Source organism: Rutilus rutilus (genome assembly GCF_951802725.1).
Source record: "Rutilus rutilus genome assembly, chromosome: 3".
In the NCBI taxonomy this organism is placed as follows: Eukaryota; Metazoa; Chordata; class Actinopteri; order Cypriniformes; family Leuciscidae; genus Rutilus; species Rutilus rutilus.
The window spans coordinates 53,975,034-53,994,276 of record NC_140211.1 but is presented as its reverse complement, the minus strand read 5'-3'; the positions used below and the strand labels follow the sequence as shown (position 1 = coordinate 53,994,276).

At 35.1% G+C, this 19,243-nt stretch overlaps 1 protein-coding gene across 1 annotated transcript; it reads right to left on the bottom strand.

The window, feature by feature from the left end:
- Window positions 1-550: 550 nt before the first annotated feature.
- Window positions 551-17,359, bottom strand: znf143a (zinc finger protein 143a). Its single transcript, XM_084404891.1, has 16 exons — window positions 17,173-17,359; window positions 14,997-15,099; window positions 14,338-14,424; window positions 12,762-12,845; window positions 12,490-12,618; window positions 11,022-11,215; window positions 10,736-10,807; window positions 10,537-10,650; window positions 10,346-10,421; window positions 8,978-9,103; window positions 7,856-8,035; window positions 4,909-5,136; window positions 4,680-4,813; window positions 3,902-4,033; window positions 1,833-1,943; window positions 551-837 (listed from the first exon to the last, which is right to left on the bottom strand). The coding sequence occupies exons 2-16, from the start codon at window positions 15,091-15,093 to the stop codon at window positions 754-756; spliced, it is 1,848 nt and encodes a 615-aa protein (XP_084261017.1). The 5' UTR covers window positions 15,094-15,099; window positions 17,173-17,359; the 3' UTR covers window positions 551-753.
- Between the last annotated feature and the right edge of the window lie 1,884 nt (window positions 17,360-19,243).

Below are 19,243 nucleotides of genomic sequence, written 5' to 3'. Positions count from 1 at the left end.
CAAGTAAATTGTATAGTAAACAAATGAATATTTCTTGCAGTTTGCACAACTTTAAAAGAATAGAATATTTTTTAACCAATTCATTCCCTTTCAACTTGACATGACAGTTCCTCATATTAAACATTCATTATGTATGCGTTGCTTGGTGAAATAAAAATTCCTGCCTCCACCCGTCTTGAAAGACTGTATGGATGATTTGCTATTGCCCAGCTTCACTGCAGCCTTTACTTTTTCATCTGTCAAAACTATTTTTTGCCCCCCAAAAAGATATATTTTTATTTTTGAACTATTTGGCCGTATCTTATACTATATGTATCTGAGACAACTAGTCAAAATGCTTGTTTTAAATTTTCTAATTTACTACAAAATAGTTCAGCATGACGCTTGGGTAACTCTTTTACACTTTAACATACGAAAAATGTATTATTTGCATTAGGTATGTTGCTTTAATGACATAATGGCACAAACCTTGTGCTCTTCAAGGGAAGAAAGAACATTTGGAGTCGAATCAATGTCATAAATGAGAAATCATCACGACACACTAAACATCCCCTTCATCTCTTTTTATTTAAAAAATGCAAACAGGTTTCCGCCTTTTAGATATCTATATCAATGTGAACAAAGCTGTTAAAAATGTTTTCATAGTGCACAGTGTAACCTCTGTACAATTGTGGTGAAAGGGTAATTACAAAAGTTCATAATTTGTTCATCATTGGAGTCACTAGTTACACTAAGTACTGAAGGTGAAGGTAGTTAATTGGTCAGTCCTGTTGTTTCTCCTCCCTGTAATGATGATGCTATCCTCAGAGCCTCTTCCAGTGAAGTCTGTTCGTTGAGCTACAAGACAGAATACAACACCTATGTTCAATAATATATACATATGCCCAGCTATACAGTTAAAAATCAAGGTAAAAAATAGCATTGGAAAAATAAAAGCGAGTGAAACCAACAACCACGACTTTCAGACTCAATTTGTTTCCTTCAGCTCAACTGTCGTGATATCAGTCGCTTTGCCATAACAATTTGTCCCTTGTCAAAGTCATTCAGATCTTTATTCCTGCATCCAACACATTGATTACGAGAACTGATTGCTTTCTTACCATCTAATCCACCCAGACCTTAATATATAGCCTTGTTAGGAGATGATCAACAATATTCGCTTCACCTGTGACTGGTCATAATGTTTTGCCTCATCAGTGCATCTATGCTACCTTCAAAAATCAGATGAAGGAATCTCAGTAGTCAGGATGTGACAGCTTTTGGACGCAGTCTGTATGATTCTTAAAAATACTAGGGATCATAAACTTGCCAACTTTGTAAATGGTTACCAGACTTTGGATCCAAACACAACTAAAGGCTAATTCACACTGCACCGACAGACACGACCAGCGCCAACAGACACTTCATCGGGTTTTGCCAGATCAGTGTGTCGGCGTCTGTTGGCGCTGGTCGATTGTTTTCGCCAATTAAACATGTTCAATTGCCATTTGTCGGGTTGTGGAAAGTCTGAGAAGTGATGTACTAAAATCTGGTGATTGTCCACGTTGGGCGGTGTCTAAATTGTTGCTTGTTGCAAATGAAAATAATGTTTTAAAATTGGCTCAAAATATCGAACATGTCTGATATTCTCCGAATGGATGAAATCATAGTCTGAACCTAAAACATCATCGTCTGTGGCTATCATATGCGATTTTCTGTGAAATTGGTCAACTCCAACTGACTAAAATCTGCAGATTGGCTGTAACTTTCAGCAACTAGCATCAACTCCTCCAACTGTAAATCAGGCAAAACTCTGGGCAAAAGTCATGTGGTGTATTGCAGCCTCATTCTACCTGAACAGCAATCTGTGTGCCGTTAGAAGTAGCCAGAAGTGTAATTGGGTGTGCTGATAACCCATCCTGTATGTTCCTGCAAGATGTTAAATCTGGCATCATAATAGTCATCTGAAGAAAACAGAAAAAAAAAATACATAAAAATATTTCCTATTTTCACGTTTTATTCAACAACATAAAAATACATCAGCAATGTCCCCTTGTGATTTTTTTTAAAGCTTTTACTTGTCTTGAAAAATGCGGTTGCTAACAAGTGGCTAAATGGGACCACAAAGGTTGTAGGGGACATTAAACATCATCAGTCGAACAGTTAAAACGTTTTTTTTAAGGCGAGACACGGCAGGCAAAAACATTGTTGTTTTTTTACTGGTCAATTTTGAGATTTTTGGATATTTGTCTTCAATAACATGTCTTCTTTCAGACTTGTGGTGAAAAAAAGTCCGAAATACACATTTAGGTCTTTATTTTATTACACTTTGTCTGTTTGCGTCTGTAGATTTCTCATAAATTCAACAAAAGTTTGCGTTCTTAATCAACATGCTGCTCCGCGATCGCTGCCGGCACCCTGTCATCACATGCACCGTTAGGAAGCTCTCTCTCTCTTCTGTACAATCCTGTCGGATCCAAATAGGGTCATTTCCTTTTTATCAGCAACCAATCGTGAAAGTAAAAGGGCTGAATGCGCAATCTCATTGGCTGATGATAAATCTTTAAAGCCCGTTTTCTCAAAATGACCTTTCTCTCATACTCCAAGTAGCACCTATATACACCAAACTTTCCAGTCTTGTACCTAGTTATATTATGAAGACATTTACAGAGGGATTTGTAAATATATTATTCCTAGCCTGATTTATATAACATTTTATTCCAAAAAAACATGGCGAAAATCTTTTTTTTAAGGCTATTGACAGTATTTTCTGATATACAGGATAACAAAAGTAGATATCCATAAATCCCCCTGGAATTTTTTTCCCATCTAATATGTGAACACAATGAAAAACTAATTTTTAACCTGGCTTTATCCAATACTCAGATTTAGTTTTTTTAAATATATGCAAATTAGCGCATATTTAATTAGATATTGCCTAATTTGCATATTTAAACATTAAATTACAGAAAACTTGTAATACATTTTTTTCTCATCTTAATGTAGGTAATCAACTGGGAAAGTTTCATGGTGATATCTAGTTAAAAATTGTACCCTATTCACCTGTAGTGTCTCGCCTTAAATAAAGACTGAAATAATTGTCGGAAGCTTAGTGAAGTCATGTGACCATGGTGTAGTTCGTTTATAGCCTATGTTTTGCTTTTGACTTCTCGCGATTGTTTTTACGCTTCAAGCCGTGTTCATTTGTGAACATATAATTTTTGTTGGTCACAGAGCTTATTTTCTGCGATAATCCAAAAGCCAATGGAAAACAAATCCTACGGGGTTTTTGTCGATGGAACCAGAGTGATGCTAACTTCCAGGTTGGCCTGGGTAACTCTCGCCAAAATTGAACCTAGGCTACGAGATCGACTACTTTTGACTGACTAAATTCCAGCCACCGGAAACACTAACTGATAAAGTGAGTCGTACAAAACCTTTCTTTTTAGTAAACTTTGTGTACACAAACAATGTAGTCGATGCTCAAGTTCATGTGTAGAGCCCCTGGTGATACTTCGAGCACAGTTTCATGTTGTGTCGAGCCTTCTTAGTGTTTTAAAAATAGCGATTTTGAGTCGCTAGCGCTATCATAGAAGTGCCCCACGCACTCCCATTCAAAAGGCATTTTGACCTAAAACGAAAATACGGTCAATCTTAAAAGTGGCGTTTCCATTCTAATTATGCTTTTACATGAAAGTTTGGCTCGGGTAGATTAACAAACAGAGCCTAGGTTCAATTTTGGCGAGAGTTACCCTTTAAAAAAAACCATCACTGCAGCACTCTTTATGCACACAGATCAGCATTAGGCAGAATAGTCTTGTGATAATTAGGAAATAACCTTTTATGTGTTTGCTGGAAATGAAAACCACACACATGAAAGATCTTGGTTCTCAAATTTACAACACCCAAAAATCCTACACACCTGTCCTTCAGTCCCGTCCTCTGAGACCATAGTCACTGAATGAGCCTCCGCTGAAGACAGCAAAGACTCAGTGGGTGGGAAGGTGATCATACTGCCATCTTGTGTTACCATTGTGATCGTATTTCCAATACCCTGTTAAAATCACAGGCATAAACAAAACAAAAATATTGAATATATTCATTTTTATGATTCATTCATTAATTTACGAAGCCCTTGCAGTTCCTTTATAAACCCTAGTTTGGGAAACCTTGACATATTGTAATGTTCCATGCACTTTATGTTGGTTATAACGACAAAAATGGAATACATTTTCTTTCTCTTTTAATTTTTTTATATGAATATGGTACAAGATTATCCTATTCAAATCAATGTGATAAACGAGTTAGGTCAAAAGTAATCTAAATGCAATCAAAAAGTAGTTAGATTATATTATCTAAAATGTGTAATAGATTACGATTATATAATAGATCACTAAATACAATTTTCATAATGTAATTTGTATTCAGTAATGGACGACAATTTGTCAGTAATTTACCCAACAATGATGGCAGCACAGAAATTAATGAACACTGCCAAGTTTTAGGACAAGGTCTGAAAAGTCACCTGACCAAATTTGCAGTCAAGTCTCTAGAGCACACCAACAGTTCAAATGACCAAGCACATTTTAGCTTACAGTATAAGAACCATGGACTTTTTTCTATGCTGTTAAACAAAAGCGTAATCAAAAAAGACTCAACATAAAAACATGTAGATCATCTGAGAAACTTTAGATGCAAACCTGTGATGCTCCATCTTGTGTGATAAAAGTCACATGCTGTTGTTCCGTGACATCAGAGACTTCAGAAGCCATTTCAGGACAAGTGTCTTCACACTTCACAGGGCTGACACTCATGGAGGGGTCATCTATAGCCTCTAAATGCAAAAAAAAACCAGCCCAGTTCCACTCATGAAACATCATCAAAATCTGGTATGATTTTATGATATATTAGATATGTTTTAAAACCAACCTGAAGGGGGTTCAAAATAGCCCTCCGACTCCTCTTCTATAGGCTCAGAGTCATTGTGTGCTGTGCGTTTGTGCATGACTAGTGTGGAAATCTGCTTGTACGTCTTTCCACAGTGGTTGCACTTGTAGGGTTTACAGGGAGTGTGCACTACATTATGTTTGTATAGACTCGAGTACTCGGTGAATCGCTTGTCACATCCAGGAACCGTGCAAACATACGGCCTCTCTCCTGCATGTTAAAAAAGGACACTGGTTATTTCAGATATTTCACAGGAGTTGCATTCACAGTTACAGTACAGGTCAAAAGTTTGGAAACATTACTATTTTTAATGTTTTTGAAATAAGTTTCTTCTGCTCATCAAGCCTGCATTTATTTGATCAAAAATACAGAATTTTTTTTTTTTATATTGTGATATATTATTACAATTTAAAATAATTGGTTTTCAATTTATTATACTTTAAATTATCATTTATTTCTGTGATGCAAAGCTGAATTTTCAGGATCATTACTCCAGTCTATCACATGATCCTTTAGAAATCATTCTAATATGATGATTCATTATCAAAGTTGGAAACAGTTCTGCTGCTTATTTTTTTTTCATAACCTGTGATACTTTTTTAGGATACTTTGATGAATAAAAAAAAAAAGCAATTTTTTAAAAAATAGAAATCTTTTTTTGTAACAACAATATACACTACTGGTCAGTAATTTGGGGTCAGTAATTTTTTTTCTTTCTTTTTTTTGAAATAAATCAATAATTTTATTCAGCAAGGATGTGTTAAATTGATAAAAAGTGGTAGTAAAGAAGATTTATATTATTAGAAAATATTTTTTTATTTTGAATAAATGCAGTTCTTTTTAACCTTTTATTCATCAAATATATTAGGCAGCAGAACTGTTTCCAACACTCATAATAAATCAGAATATTAGATTGATTTCTAAAGGATCATGTGACAGACTGGATGTCACATGTGACACTGAAGAGTGGAGTAATGATGCTGAAAATTCAGCTTTGCATCACAGGAATAAATTATTTTTTAAAGTATATTCAAATAGAAAACTTATTTTAAGTTGTAATAATATTTCACAATATTTTTTCTGTATTTTTGATCAAATAAACGCAGCCTTGATAAGCATTAGAGACTTCGTTCAAAAATATAAAAAAACGTAATGTTTCCAAACTTTTGACCTGTACTGTACATTAGGTTAGATTACATATTATAAACAAATAGTCCACCCAAAATTACAGTTTTGTCACTATTTACTTACTCTCGTGTCATTCCAAAAACCACTGAGACACTTCTTACTATATTGGTAACACTTTACAATAAGAGCCCATCAGTTAACAGTAGTTAATGCATTAACTAACATTGACAATGAGCAATACATTTATTATGATATTTATTAGTCTTCATTAACATTAGTTAATAAAATACAAATGTTCATTGTTAGTTCATGCAAGCTCAGGTCCATTAAATAATATAAACAAATACATTTTTTGAGCATAATAACCTATTAGTAATAGTTGAAATCAACATTAACTAAGATTAATAAATGCTTTAGAAGTATTTTTGTTACACTTTATTATAAGGTGGTGTTGTTACAGTGTAATTACACAAATGAGTACAGCGTAATATTACTTAATTACATGTAAATACTACAGGGTTATGGTTAGGTTTAGGGTTATTTATTTGTAATTATGCATCATTTACTTTTATTACTATTGTAAGTACATTACCTTACCTTATTGTAAGGTTTTACCAAAATATATATTTTTTTTATGTTCCGCAGAAGAAACAAAGTCATACATGTTTTGAATGACATGAGGGTGAGTAGCCTAAATTTTGGCTGAACTATCATTTTAATTAGGGCTGCACGATATGAGGAAAAGCTGCGATGTGCGATAACATTGTTTAATATTGCGACGACAATATGACTTGCGATAAATATTCAAATGTGAATGTTAGCTGTACTGTTCCCACGACTTAGTGCTTTAATAGGTTCTTTGCATGATAGGTCAAACGTTTATTACCTGCCTGGTTCAGATTACACGATTTTAGCGCGATTTTGGCACGATCCGTTTGACCTATGGGTGTCGTGGGGATTCGTAAACGACAACGGGCGTCGGGACGCAAGATTCGATTGTTTCATCTCGTATAGTCAGTGTGTCTGGGCGACAACCTACGGCGCGTCTGAGAAAGACTAGCATGTTTAATTTTTTAACAGTCCTCCACGGGTTGAGTATGTGAGCGAGAGTGAGTGTGCGCGAGTGAGTGAGAGCGCGAGCAACAGTGAGTGTGTGTGTGCGCCAGTGAGCGAGTGTGTGTGAGTGTGCGCGCGAGTGAGTGAGCGCGAGTGTGTGAGGGACAGAGTGTGTGTGTGTGTGTGCGTGCGAGTGAATGTGTGCGTGTGATGGCACGCGATGACTGGTCGGAAAGCAACGTGTAGTCTGACATGTTTCTTGTCCACCACACGACAAGATTTTAGGAGTCAAAATCGTGTAATCTGACACCGTGACTATCATAACAGACACAAAAATCTTGTAATCTGAACCAGGCATTATTCATCGTGTCAGGCTGTCTGTTGCGATGTGTTCATCGCGCGAGTTCATATCGCGATGACGATGAAAATTCGATGTATCGTTCAGCCCTAATTTTAATACAATGAAAGGGAATGAGGACTGGAGTTAACAAGCTCCAAAATGACAAGAAGCACCATGAAAGTGGCCATGCTCTATACTCAAAGTCTTCTGAATTCATACAATAGCTTTGTTTGAGAACCAGCTTAACAATAACAACTTGACATCTGACCAGATCAGCACATCACTCAAAATTCCTCCTTTAGAGTTCCACGTAAGAAAGAAAGTCATACAGGTCTGGAACGAGTAAAAGGATGTCCATTTTAATTTCTAGGTGAACAACCCCTTTAAGGCTAAAAAGCAGCATACCTGTATGGATCCGTATGTGGTTCTTGTAATTTGTTGCGCTGGCAAAGGCCCGATTACAGCCTGGTTCTGGGCAGTGATACGGTTTCTCTCCTGTGTGTGTGCGAACATGGACCTTACAGATGTTTGAGGTAGTGAAGGATCGTCCACAGCCCGGGAAAGGACATAAAAATGGCTTCTCTCCTTAAAAGAACAGAGGTCATTGGTAGGAGCAGAAGTAATGTGGTGGTACCGTGTTATCACATTGGTAATAAGGCTGCTAATATGACAACTCTCCATATCGTCGCAGTTGGGCAGAAACCTTGTATGTCCAAAAACGCTACTTAGTTTTCAGGAAATGGAAAAAAACACCATATTTTAAAAATAATTAAACACCACACGGTCAAAGTTGATATTGTGGCTTTATATGTCGTTGTATTATTAACATTTTACCAAAATCAAGCTCAAATGGAGTTTAAGATTTTTGACCAGCAAATTTCAGACATGTGAAGCAGTCATACGTTTTCATCAACTTACAGGTTATAAAGTTAAGTTTTTTTCTGTCATTTGGCCAAAATCCCATGTTATTAAAGAGGAAGTGCTTCGCACAGGCCATTTAAGGCAGTGTTGTTGGCTATGACTCGACAAAAAATGCTAGACTCTTCTCCACTCCTCAAATACATAAAACATTAGCCTTTATATAAAGTGTTTCTTGAGTAAAGAAAACTCTGAAATTATTCAAAGAACCAGTTCAATTGGTTCTTGCATCGCAAACAAGCAGAAACGGTCCAAACTGCGTACAACAGTTGTTTATGAGGTTTAACTGACAGTTTGAGGAGCCAATGGAGTTACAGGGTTTAGTCGAAAGCTGTTTTTAATACTTTCCATTGGTTAGATATTTTGCAAAACCCAATAGTAATAATTTATAAAAATTACGAAAAATAGAGATACGAGGTTTCCGCCCGAGAGCAACTATTATGAAACATCGATTTTATTCTTGTACAGTTCTTATGCATGCAGCTTTTTGTCTACTATTCAATACCATGGTATTTTTAAGACAGTACTGTGTGATAACTACATTCATATTCAGATAATATAATGAATCCAATAATCCAAGGAATAGATGGAAGAAGGCAAAGAAAGTACCTGTGTGAATTCTGGTGTGCTTTTGAAGGTCCCCTGAGGTCTTGAAAGATTTTTTACAGTCCAACTCCTGACAGCGGTAAGGTTTTTCTCCAGTGTGTGTCCTGATGTGACTTTTCAAACCATAACCTTATAGAAAAAGAATGACAAGGGATGAATATAACACAGCAAATACGTCAGAAATACACAACTACTCAAAAGTTGGGGGTCGGTAAGATTATTTTTTTAATACATTTATGTGATTGAAAATGCAGTAAGTTTAATTTTGTGAACAAATTATTACAATTTAAAGGTGCATGCCTTTTGCGGAGGAACATTGTTTGGTTGTGCTTCGGCTCTGCGTGACTGTGCGGATGAATATGGTTCTCCTGCTGCTCATAAAACATTCACTACTAGGCTTAAGAGATATAACCAGTTTAGATGGAAAGGATCTCAAGCTGACTAGCTGAAGATGTTACTGTAGCTTAACCCATTAACAGACACAGTGCTTCCTTGAAAATAAATTCCAGCACAGCGCCTCAACAGCCATAATGAAATGACCCTTCACAATAGATAGTGCTTTATAATGAACTCTGTTAGAGAGCTGCATATGACAATGTATCCGTTCAATAAAATACCTTACTAACCCACTGAGTAATAAAAACACCATCTTCGCATCACTTTTACAACATTTCAAATCCCTCAGTTCTCGCCATCTCTGAAGAGCCAAGCCGATGTTGATTCTTGTTTTATTACGAGCTGTCGCGTTTTCTTTATGCCAGCACTCTCCTTAGTTTGGCGTTTGTTTAAAATGGGAGATTCCCCGGAGGTTTGAGATTTCTCACTCATTGTGACGACTAACTTATGCCACTCGCACACCATACAGGCATCAAAGCAGCCAGAACAACTTTTCTCTATTCACGGATATGACGAGACGCGCATGGTCAAGTGACATATGGACTCCGCTAGGTCTAAAATATAAACACTTAAAATAGACTAACCATAGTTAATAAGTAAGACAAAAACACATGTATTGACTCTTTTACATTTTGAACTAAAAAAAAGTTAGTGTACCTTTAAAATAACTGGTTTCTATTGTAATTATATCTTAAAATGTAATTTATTCCTGTGATCAAAGCTGAATTTTCAGCATCATTACTCCAGTCTTCAGTGTCACATGATCCTTCAGAAATCATTCTAATATGATGATTTGCTGCTCAAGTAACATTTATTATTATCAAATGTTGAAAAAGAGACTAATCAGGATTTTTTGATTAATAAAAAGGTTTTCCTTTTAGATACAAATATTTTTAACTGTTTTTCAATTTAATGCATCCTTGCTGAATAGGACACAAAAAACCCTGCTGAGGTGACAAATTGACAAACTGTTACCTGTTGCAAACTTTTTCCCACAGCCAGGTATGTCACAACAGTACGGCTTGTCACCTGTATGCGCCCTTTCATGTACCTGATAAAACAAAACACGAGAAAATAATCATAATGCATTACATTTGTAATGCTGTCTATGGTGAATTACTTTTATTTAACAAGCTGATAAGCTCAAATGCACAAGCCATAATAACCTTAAGATGATTTGCAGTGGTGTAAAGCTTTCCACATCCGTCGTAATTACACCGAAAACATTTCTCCCCAGGCTGCTGCACACTACGCCGGATTTCTTGACCCTGAAGTACGATCTAGAGGGAGGGAGGATAAACATTTCTGAGCATCTCCTAGTTTGACTATTGATATTTTTATTTTGCATGGATATTGTATTCTAACCTGCATCTCCACAACACCGTGAGGATCATTAGTGATCAGCTCAGAGTTTGTGTACGAGTCCATTTCCTCAATCTGCAGGAAAGAATTCAAGAGTGATCATTACACTCTACAAAAATTATTTTCTTACCAATTTTGACAAATGATTAGCTAAAAAAAATATTTACAATATGTAACAACGTCACCTAATTGGGTTAGGGTTAGGCTTATAGGCTTATATCACCAGCAAAGTCATGGTAAATACATTGTGAGTGTCTTTGCATTAGCCCTAGTCATCTTTAAAGGGTACCTTGGTTGTGTACTGCTCCAAAGCATTGATTGTTTCTTGGTCAATGGATGAATCTGTCTGCAAATCTGCTACTGTGCCATTAGTCTGGATGGCCAGAATGGTGTTCGGCTGAGACACCTGAACAGCATGATGGATATAAGCGGTAGACCCGTCCTCTAACTGCACCGCCTGCAAGGTACTGGGGTCATATGTATCTGAAAATGCATTAATGACAAAAAACATAAATAAAAAAATTATAATAAAAAACATATATATATAAAGCATGTACATGTACATGTATGTGAAAAAAAGGTTCAGTGGGGTTCTTGACTCAACTTTAAAGAACCCTTTATGCCAGAAAGGTTCTTTATAAGGAGAAATGGTCTTAAATGATGCATAATATTTTTGCATATTATGAGAAAATTTGTTTTGTTTTTTGACCTTTGATGCATGGAGAGCTCCAAAACAAATTAGGAACCTTTAAAATAGCATAATGGGGGCAATTTAAGGTTCTATATAGAACTTTTTCTTTTAAGGCGAGACACGGCAGGCAAAAACATCGTTTATCTTTTTTTACTGGTCAATTTTGAGATTTTTGGATATTTGTCTTCAATAACATGTCTTCTTTCAGACGTGTGGTGAAAAAAAGTCTGAAATACACATTTAGGTCTTTATTTTATTACACTTTGTCTGTTTGCATCTGTAGATTTCTCATAAATTCAACAAAAGTTTGCATTCTTAATCAACATGCTGCTCCGCGATCGCTGCCGGCACCCTGTCATCACATGCACTGTTAGGAAGCTCTCTCTCTCCTCTACAATCCTGTTCGGATCCAAATATGGTCATTTCCTTTTTATCAGCGACCAATCGTGAAAGTAAAAGGGCTGAATGCGCAATCTCATTGGCTGATGATAAATCTTTAGCCCGTTTTCTCAAAATGACCTTTCTCTCGTACTCCAAGTCCGAAATCTCCACTTCAGTAGCACCTATATACACCAAACGTTCCAGTCTTGTACCTAGTTATACTATGAAGACATTTACTGAGGGATTTGTAAATATATTATTCCTAGCCTGATTTATATAACATTTTATTCCAAAAAACATGGCGAAAATAATTTTTTTAAGGCTATTGACCGTATTTTCTGATTTACAGGATAACAAAAGTAGATATCCATAAATCCCCCTGGAATTTTTTTCCCATCTAATATGTGAACACAATGAAAAAATAATTTTTAACCTGGCTTTATCCAATACTCAGATTTCGTTTTTTAAAATATATGCAAATTAACGCATATTTAATTAGATATTCCCTAATTTGCATATTTAAACATTAAATTACAGAAAATTTGTAATACATTTTTTTCTCATCTTAATGTAGGTAATCAACTGGGAAAGGTTCATGGTGATATCTGCTAGTTAAAAATTTTACCCTATTCACCTGTAGTGTCTCGCCTTAAGAGTGCAACAAGAACGGGAGTAAATGAAAAACCTTTCGTGGTGTGGTGGATGTAAGCAGTAGTTCCATCTTCCAACTGCACAGTCTGAGCATCTTCCAGTCGTAAGCTTTCGTTACCAACAACATCACATACAGACGCGCTTGTCCAGTTATTTGGCTCATCTAGTGAGCATATAATATGGGAAATTAAAAAAGAAACATTATTTGCATATTAACATCGTAAGCCCGTACATAAAATAATAAAAGCTAGATCCCTTCCAATGAAACTAACATGAAGATTTGCAGCATAACAAACAGGGAAGTACCTGCTTTTGGAACAGAAATGTGTTGCACATAAGCGGAGGATCCATCTTCTAACTGGATCATCTGTCCTTCAACTATATTGCTGTCTGGGGAAAACAACCAGCACTCAGTTAATACATCACTCAAAAAAAATGTAAAATAAAATACCATGTCAACTGTGAATAAATATGAGATTTTAAAAAAGAAAAGTTAAACTTTAATGGTAGTCATTTACGGGAAAGTAAAAACATGCACAACATTGATTTGTTTATAAAAAAAAAAAGAGAAATACAGAGTTATAGATTGCAGATGCTTTCTTGATCACTTTCAATAAACTGTTTATTTGAGAAGATTTATTTGTTATATATTCACTGATGATCCAAAACATTATAACCAGTCACAGGTGAAGTGAATATTGTTGATCATCTCCTAACAAGGCTATATATTAAATTCTGGATGGATTAGATGATAAGCAAACACCATGTTGAATCTATGCCACAAAGAATAAAGGCAGTTCTGAAGGTAAAAGGGGTTCCAACCCGGTACTAGCAAGGTGTATATATATATATATATATATATATATATATATATATATATATATATATATACACACTAAGTAAAAAATCAAAACAAATATTTTTAAGGTCCTGTAGGTTAACTAATTGAAAAGGTCATAGGTTTGATTCCCAGGGAACACATTACTGTTCAAAACGCATACAAGCAAATGTTTGATAGAAAATGTAGAAAGAATGTGCTTAAAGGGATACTCCACTTTTTTTGGAAATAGGCTCATTTTACAACTCTCCCAGAGTTAAAGAGTTGAGTTTTACCGTTTTCGAATCCATTCAGCCAATCTCCGGGTCTGGCAGTACCACTTTTAGCATAGCTTAGCATAGATCATTGAATCGGACAGGACCATTAGCATCTCTCTCAAAAAAATGACAGGCGTAATGATATGACGCAGCGCCTGAAAATAGTCCCCAGCTCGGTAACTTCCACCGTGACCGGGACTAAGTTTGTCTAACCTATTAGACCTATTTTCAGGCGCTGCGCCATATCATTACGCCTGCTGGACTCATGGTATGGCAGCAAAGTTTCTTGATTATTACGCAGGAATGAGAGTATAGTTCCTAGCCATATCAGCCTAGAAAATCGCAACTTTACATTTTCCGTCGGTCTTAGTACACGATGTAACTACAGAAGAGTCAAGTTTTAAATAGGAAAAATATCGAAACTCTTTGGTCATTTTTTTGAGAGAGATGCTAATGGTCTTGTTCAGATTCAATGATCTATGCTAAGCTATGCTAAAAGTGGTACCGCCAGACCCGGAGATCGGCTGAATGGATTCGAAAACGGTAAAACTCAACTATTTAACTCTGGGGGAGTTGTAAAATGAGCCTATTTCCAAAAAAAGTGGAGTATCCCTTTAATAATAACCAAAATAATAATAATAATAATAATAATAATAATAATGAAATAACCATCAAATTTGCTAATGAATATGCTAATGTGTTTCTTATAGAAGGTGATGCTAAGCTTTACATCTCAAAAGCGTCTCAGATGAACAATGTTTGTGCTCAGAACTCGTAATAGACATACCTTGAGGGTTGTGAGGTATATATGCAGTGGAGCCATCTGATAAAGTCACAGCCTGCAAACTGACTGTGTCCATGCTCTGATCACCATCTGAACAATTAACAAATAGATCATGATGACTGTAATATGGAGAACACTGCCGTTCAAATGTCTCTTATGCTGACCAAGGCTGTATTTATTTGATAAAAAATACAGTGAAAAATTGTTACAGTTTTAAATAACCTCATTTCTAATTTAATATATTTTAAAATCTACGTTGTAAAGATGCAAAGTTGAACTTTCAGCATCATTACTCCAGTCTTCAGTATCCCATGATCCTTCAGAAATCATTATAATATGCTGATTTGCTGCTCAAGAAACATTTCTTATTATTAACAATATTGAAAACAGTTGTGCAACTTAATATTTTCGTGGAAACGTCATCGACACATTTTTTCTAGGACCCTTTGGTGAAAAGAACATTTAAAACAACAGCATTTGTTTAAAATATATATATTTTTATAACAATAGAAAGTCTTCACTGTCACTTTTGATCAATTTAATGCATCCTTGCTGAACAATAGTATTAGCCTAATTTCTTTCGGGTAAAAAATGCACAGCTTTCCCTTTAATAAAAGGTCAATGTCTGAAAAGAGTTCATTTATAAAGTGTGCAGCCCTGACCTGAAATCCCCACAGCCTCAGTTAAGCAGAGTGTGACCTCCTGAGCATCACCTTCATGCTGGAAATCTGCTGACTGATTTATCTGAGCCAGCAGCATTATAACCTAGGAGAAAATCAAATGTTAGGAACACAATATAACTATATAATCACATTTAGTAAGAGTTCTGACCAAGTGATGGTCTCAGATTGTATAAATGGTTGATTGTTTGACTAAATATGGTTATAAAATATTTAAAAAATATTAATGTACCACTGAAAAAACATGGTGCATGTCCAAAAAAACATAGTGATAGTTTGTTTAAGGGTACAGAAGGCTGATTGCACTAAACTTTTACAAAACAGTGACATGTTTTGTTTTCCCTCAGTTGTAATGTCAAACTAAATGGAAACCCATTATTAAAATTTTATGATTTAGTTTAAGAAGACAACAAACTTTATCTATCTGATAGAATGTTACAAGGGTTTACAAGATAAATTTAGAATATATTATAACAATACCCTAACAATACCCTAACCCTAACCTAACCCTAACAATATATAACAATAAATTCTAACATTACAATACAAAAAAAACTATTTTAATGGCCGTTTTCCCCTTAAACATACAGCTACATACAGGTCAACATGGGAATAAAACACAACGCTCCATCATGATATTTCTAGTTTTAGGGTGCTTTGCATATATCTCGAGCCCCGCTGAAGACAAACTCGATTTGAAGGATCCTTGAAAGGCCGCCTTCGTTTCGCGTCCTTCATTCGGCTCGTTTTGAAGGATGCAGAGTGTAGTCTTACAGTCCTTCAACCACCCACAAACATTAGCATACATTCCACTTCACGAAAAATAAACTGACAGAAAATGAGTCCTTGAGCTTGTATGAGATCATTATAAGACAAAATATAATGTTTTCGGAGATGAAGGCATACATGTTTTCTTTTTGTTTTGGTGTAAATTAATCACTAAACTAACCGCATACTACTGGGAGACTACAGACGGTTGCCATTCACTGTATTGCTTAAATAGAAAGTCAGTTACATACTCATTTTTAATACAAAGTATTTTTTATAGAATTAAGTTTTAATTTTGGAAAAGATTTTAAGTTACTCATACTTGAGTTGGAAAAGATACTCCAATTTTATTCAGAGGGCCAAACTTAGCAAAAATAGGCATTTGGTGCAGTTGCTGATATTTATATGGCCAAAAAGTAAGATGAATGAGTGTAATGAAAATCTTTATAACAATATAACAGACTACTTACATAAAATGCATATAAATGTAATTTGTCATTCTATTTCTCCCAATAATATATGCTATTTAAATGCTTATAGTTTTGTGTAGTGTTGCAATGCAATACAATGATGTTTGAGAGATGAACAAATAAGCATTCTTCAAAAGTCTGATGAATAATATTTGATACTCACAAATTTTAAAAACATATGCATTGACGATCAAGCAAACCTAAGTTGCTTCAGTCCAGTAAGTGTTCATCTTGAAATATTTTTAACAATATAAACGTTTACTTCATAGAAATCGTCACTGCAAAAAAAGACACGTGAACCAACCTGAAGGGGGACAGTTTTTACACTTAGGCTAGGCCTTTTACTTGCTAAAAGAAAAAGTATCAGAATTCAGATTTTTTGAAAGCCATGTCTATCAAATATGATAAAGTAGACTTTATAAGGATTCAGATGATATCAGTTTTGTAATTAAACATTCATTAACACGATCACAAAATACTATAACCAGACGTGTGAAGCTTTACTTCCTATTCTCCAAAAAGCTTTTGTCCTTCAAATGTGTAAGTTAGTGTTTTCTAGTCACCTCAGGAGTGCTGCACGTGCTATTGAGTCACTCCTGTTGCTTCTATCATTTGTTAATATAAATAAATGCATTAATTAGTGTTAATCCACCCTAAGCATACACATCCTTAACGCTTGAAAACATTGACACGTGACATAATGGGATGTGAACTCAAAGTAGCTGTTAACCTGTAATATCTAGTGTCAGGAAGATGTAAACAAGCCGTGCGACACTTACAGTCGATCGCTTTCAGTACAGTGTTTCTAAACATGCTTTATTACTGCAGCTGATGCGGATCTGATTTGCAGTAGCTATGTAGTGCATATCGCCTGATCTATAACATTCATAGCAGATGTGTTTGGTGTTTCAGACACTCACCTCTCTGAAGAACACAAATCTACCAGATATACGGCAAACCGGATCAAATTAGGCCTATATGTATAATATTTCCATATATCAAGGTCCCTAACATCGGGAAATACAACGGTGTGTTTTGAATTGGTATATTTCTTCTGTGGTTTTGATGTCACAGAACACAGTGAAGAGGTTTATTCTGCCCCCTGCTGTTCAGGAGCGATACGCTCTACCAGTTAAAGGGACAGTTCACCCAAAAAATGTCCTCGCTGCAGCCTGTATCGCGGTGACGTACTTGATTAATCAAATACATAGTTGATGTTCGACGCGCATGCGCGGAATAGCATGTTTTTAACACGCATGTATTAATCTCGTATTTAATGTCATTTAAACTGTAATAAATAGATACAAATGGTTGTTTCGTTAGACACTATAGCTATAGAGTATTTCACCTTTATTTAAGTCAAGTCAAGTCAAGTCATCTTCATTTATATAGCGCTTTTAACCATGTAGATTGTTTCAAAGCAGCTTTACAGAGATAAACGTATAATTTAAGGTAACAGAGATTGTTTTGGCTTTGTAGCGGTTCTTTAATAAAGTTATTTTCCAGCTAAAGTTAGTTTTGATTGATTCGCTTCCGTCGCAACGATCATTTGTTATTAAATTAGGGGCCGCTAAGACGACACCATTCTCTCTACACAGACTTTAAACGTGAACCTGTGATAAACGCTGATGGCGTGCACATGCGCATTAAGAATTGGTTCTATAGTTATGTGCGTTTGAATGTATGTGCGCAGGTTTGTAATTCCCTACAAACCAAGCCTAAACAAAGTACTGGTCTTTCCTTATAAATTTTGATACAGAATTTTATTTTATTTTGTCACTTCGGGGTAAGTACGCGAAACGAATTTAAGCAACGAGGGTATAGTGTTTTGAATGATCTATAATAACCTATGTATTATCATTTGTTTAATTCGTTTAATTTGGTCCTTTATGAATATAAATAGACTGAAAATATGTATAATATTGTCTTTATTTTTATTTTTATAGTCTTCTTTGTTATTTGTTTAATATTTCTGTAATGTAGCATTTATTCGTTCATGAATTTCTCTCTCACTCGCTGTGCTAGCCCACATGACAGATTATAAGAGTTATACTAGAATATGTGGGACATCTTTTTTTATACCATAAGATATTTAATAAATGAAGATGATATTATATAAAAAAATATCTTGTGTCTGGTTAAAACATCCCAATGTCCAACAAATTCACAAATTGTTGGGGACAATGTCAGGTAATAATATTAATAGCATACAATGAAAACAATTATATTTTATGCATATGAAATCCCTAGAGATAGATCAACGTTCTAATGAATAAAGACATTTTATATATTCATATAGCGTTGAATGCTCTACAAATAATTATTATAAGTTGATAAAAAACTATATAGCTTATGGATGAGGCGTGCCGTGTTATTAGTCATGTAAACCGCTCTTTTCTTTAATCTTAATTGGGTCATTTTTATTGATGAGAATGTGTATCTTAGCTATTAGAAGGATATAAAAATCGATATACACAAAATGGAATGGCATTACATACATGGGAAATTACATGACGGATAAAAAAACAGACAAAAAGAGAGCTAGGTTTTAAACTCAACTAACTCCGTCAGAGTGGATATCCTAATAGTTAGGCTATTGCAACTTCTGCATATCTATCATGTTACAGTGCTTTGTGTAAACTTATGGATTACATTAATACTATTATGGATGATAATAGCACTAATTTGGGCATGTCGTTGGAGATAAAATATAGGCTACAAAATCTCTGAAGCTGCCAGTAAGGAGAGAAACATGTTATGGTCCATAATGTAAAAGCTTTAATGTTTAAATTCATCCACTATAGCCATTATAATGGAATATGTCATACAGATTTTATAAAATAATATAATTTGTGGATAATGTAATAGGTAAAACGCCCGAGCGTTTTTAAACTGTCATGACGTAATCAAAACCTACTAAAGCGCATGCGTGTTGAAACGTCAACTATACGTATTTGATATCAATGACGTCATCGCGCTACTTCTTGGAGA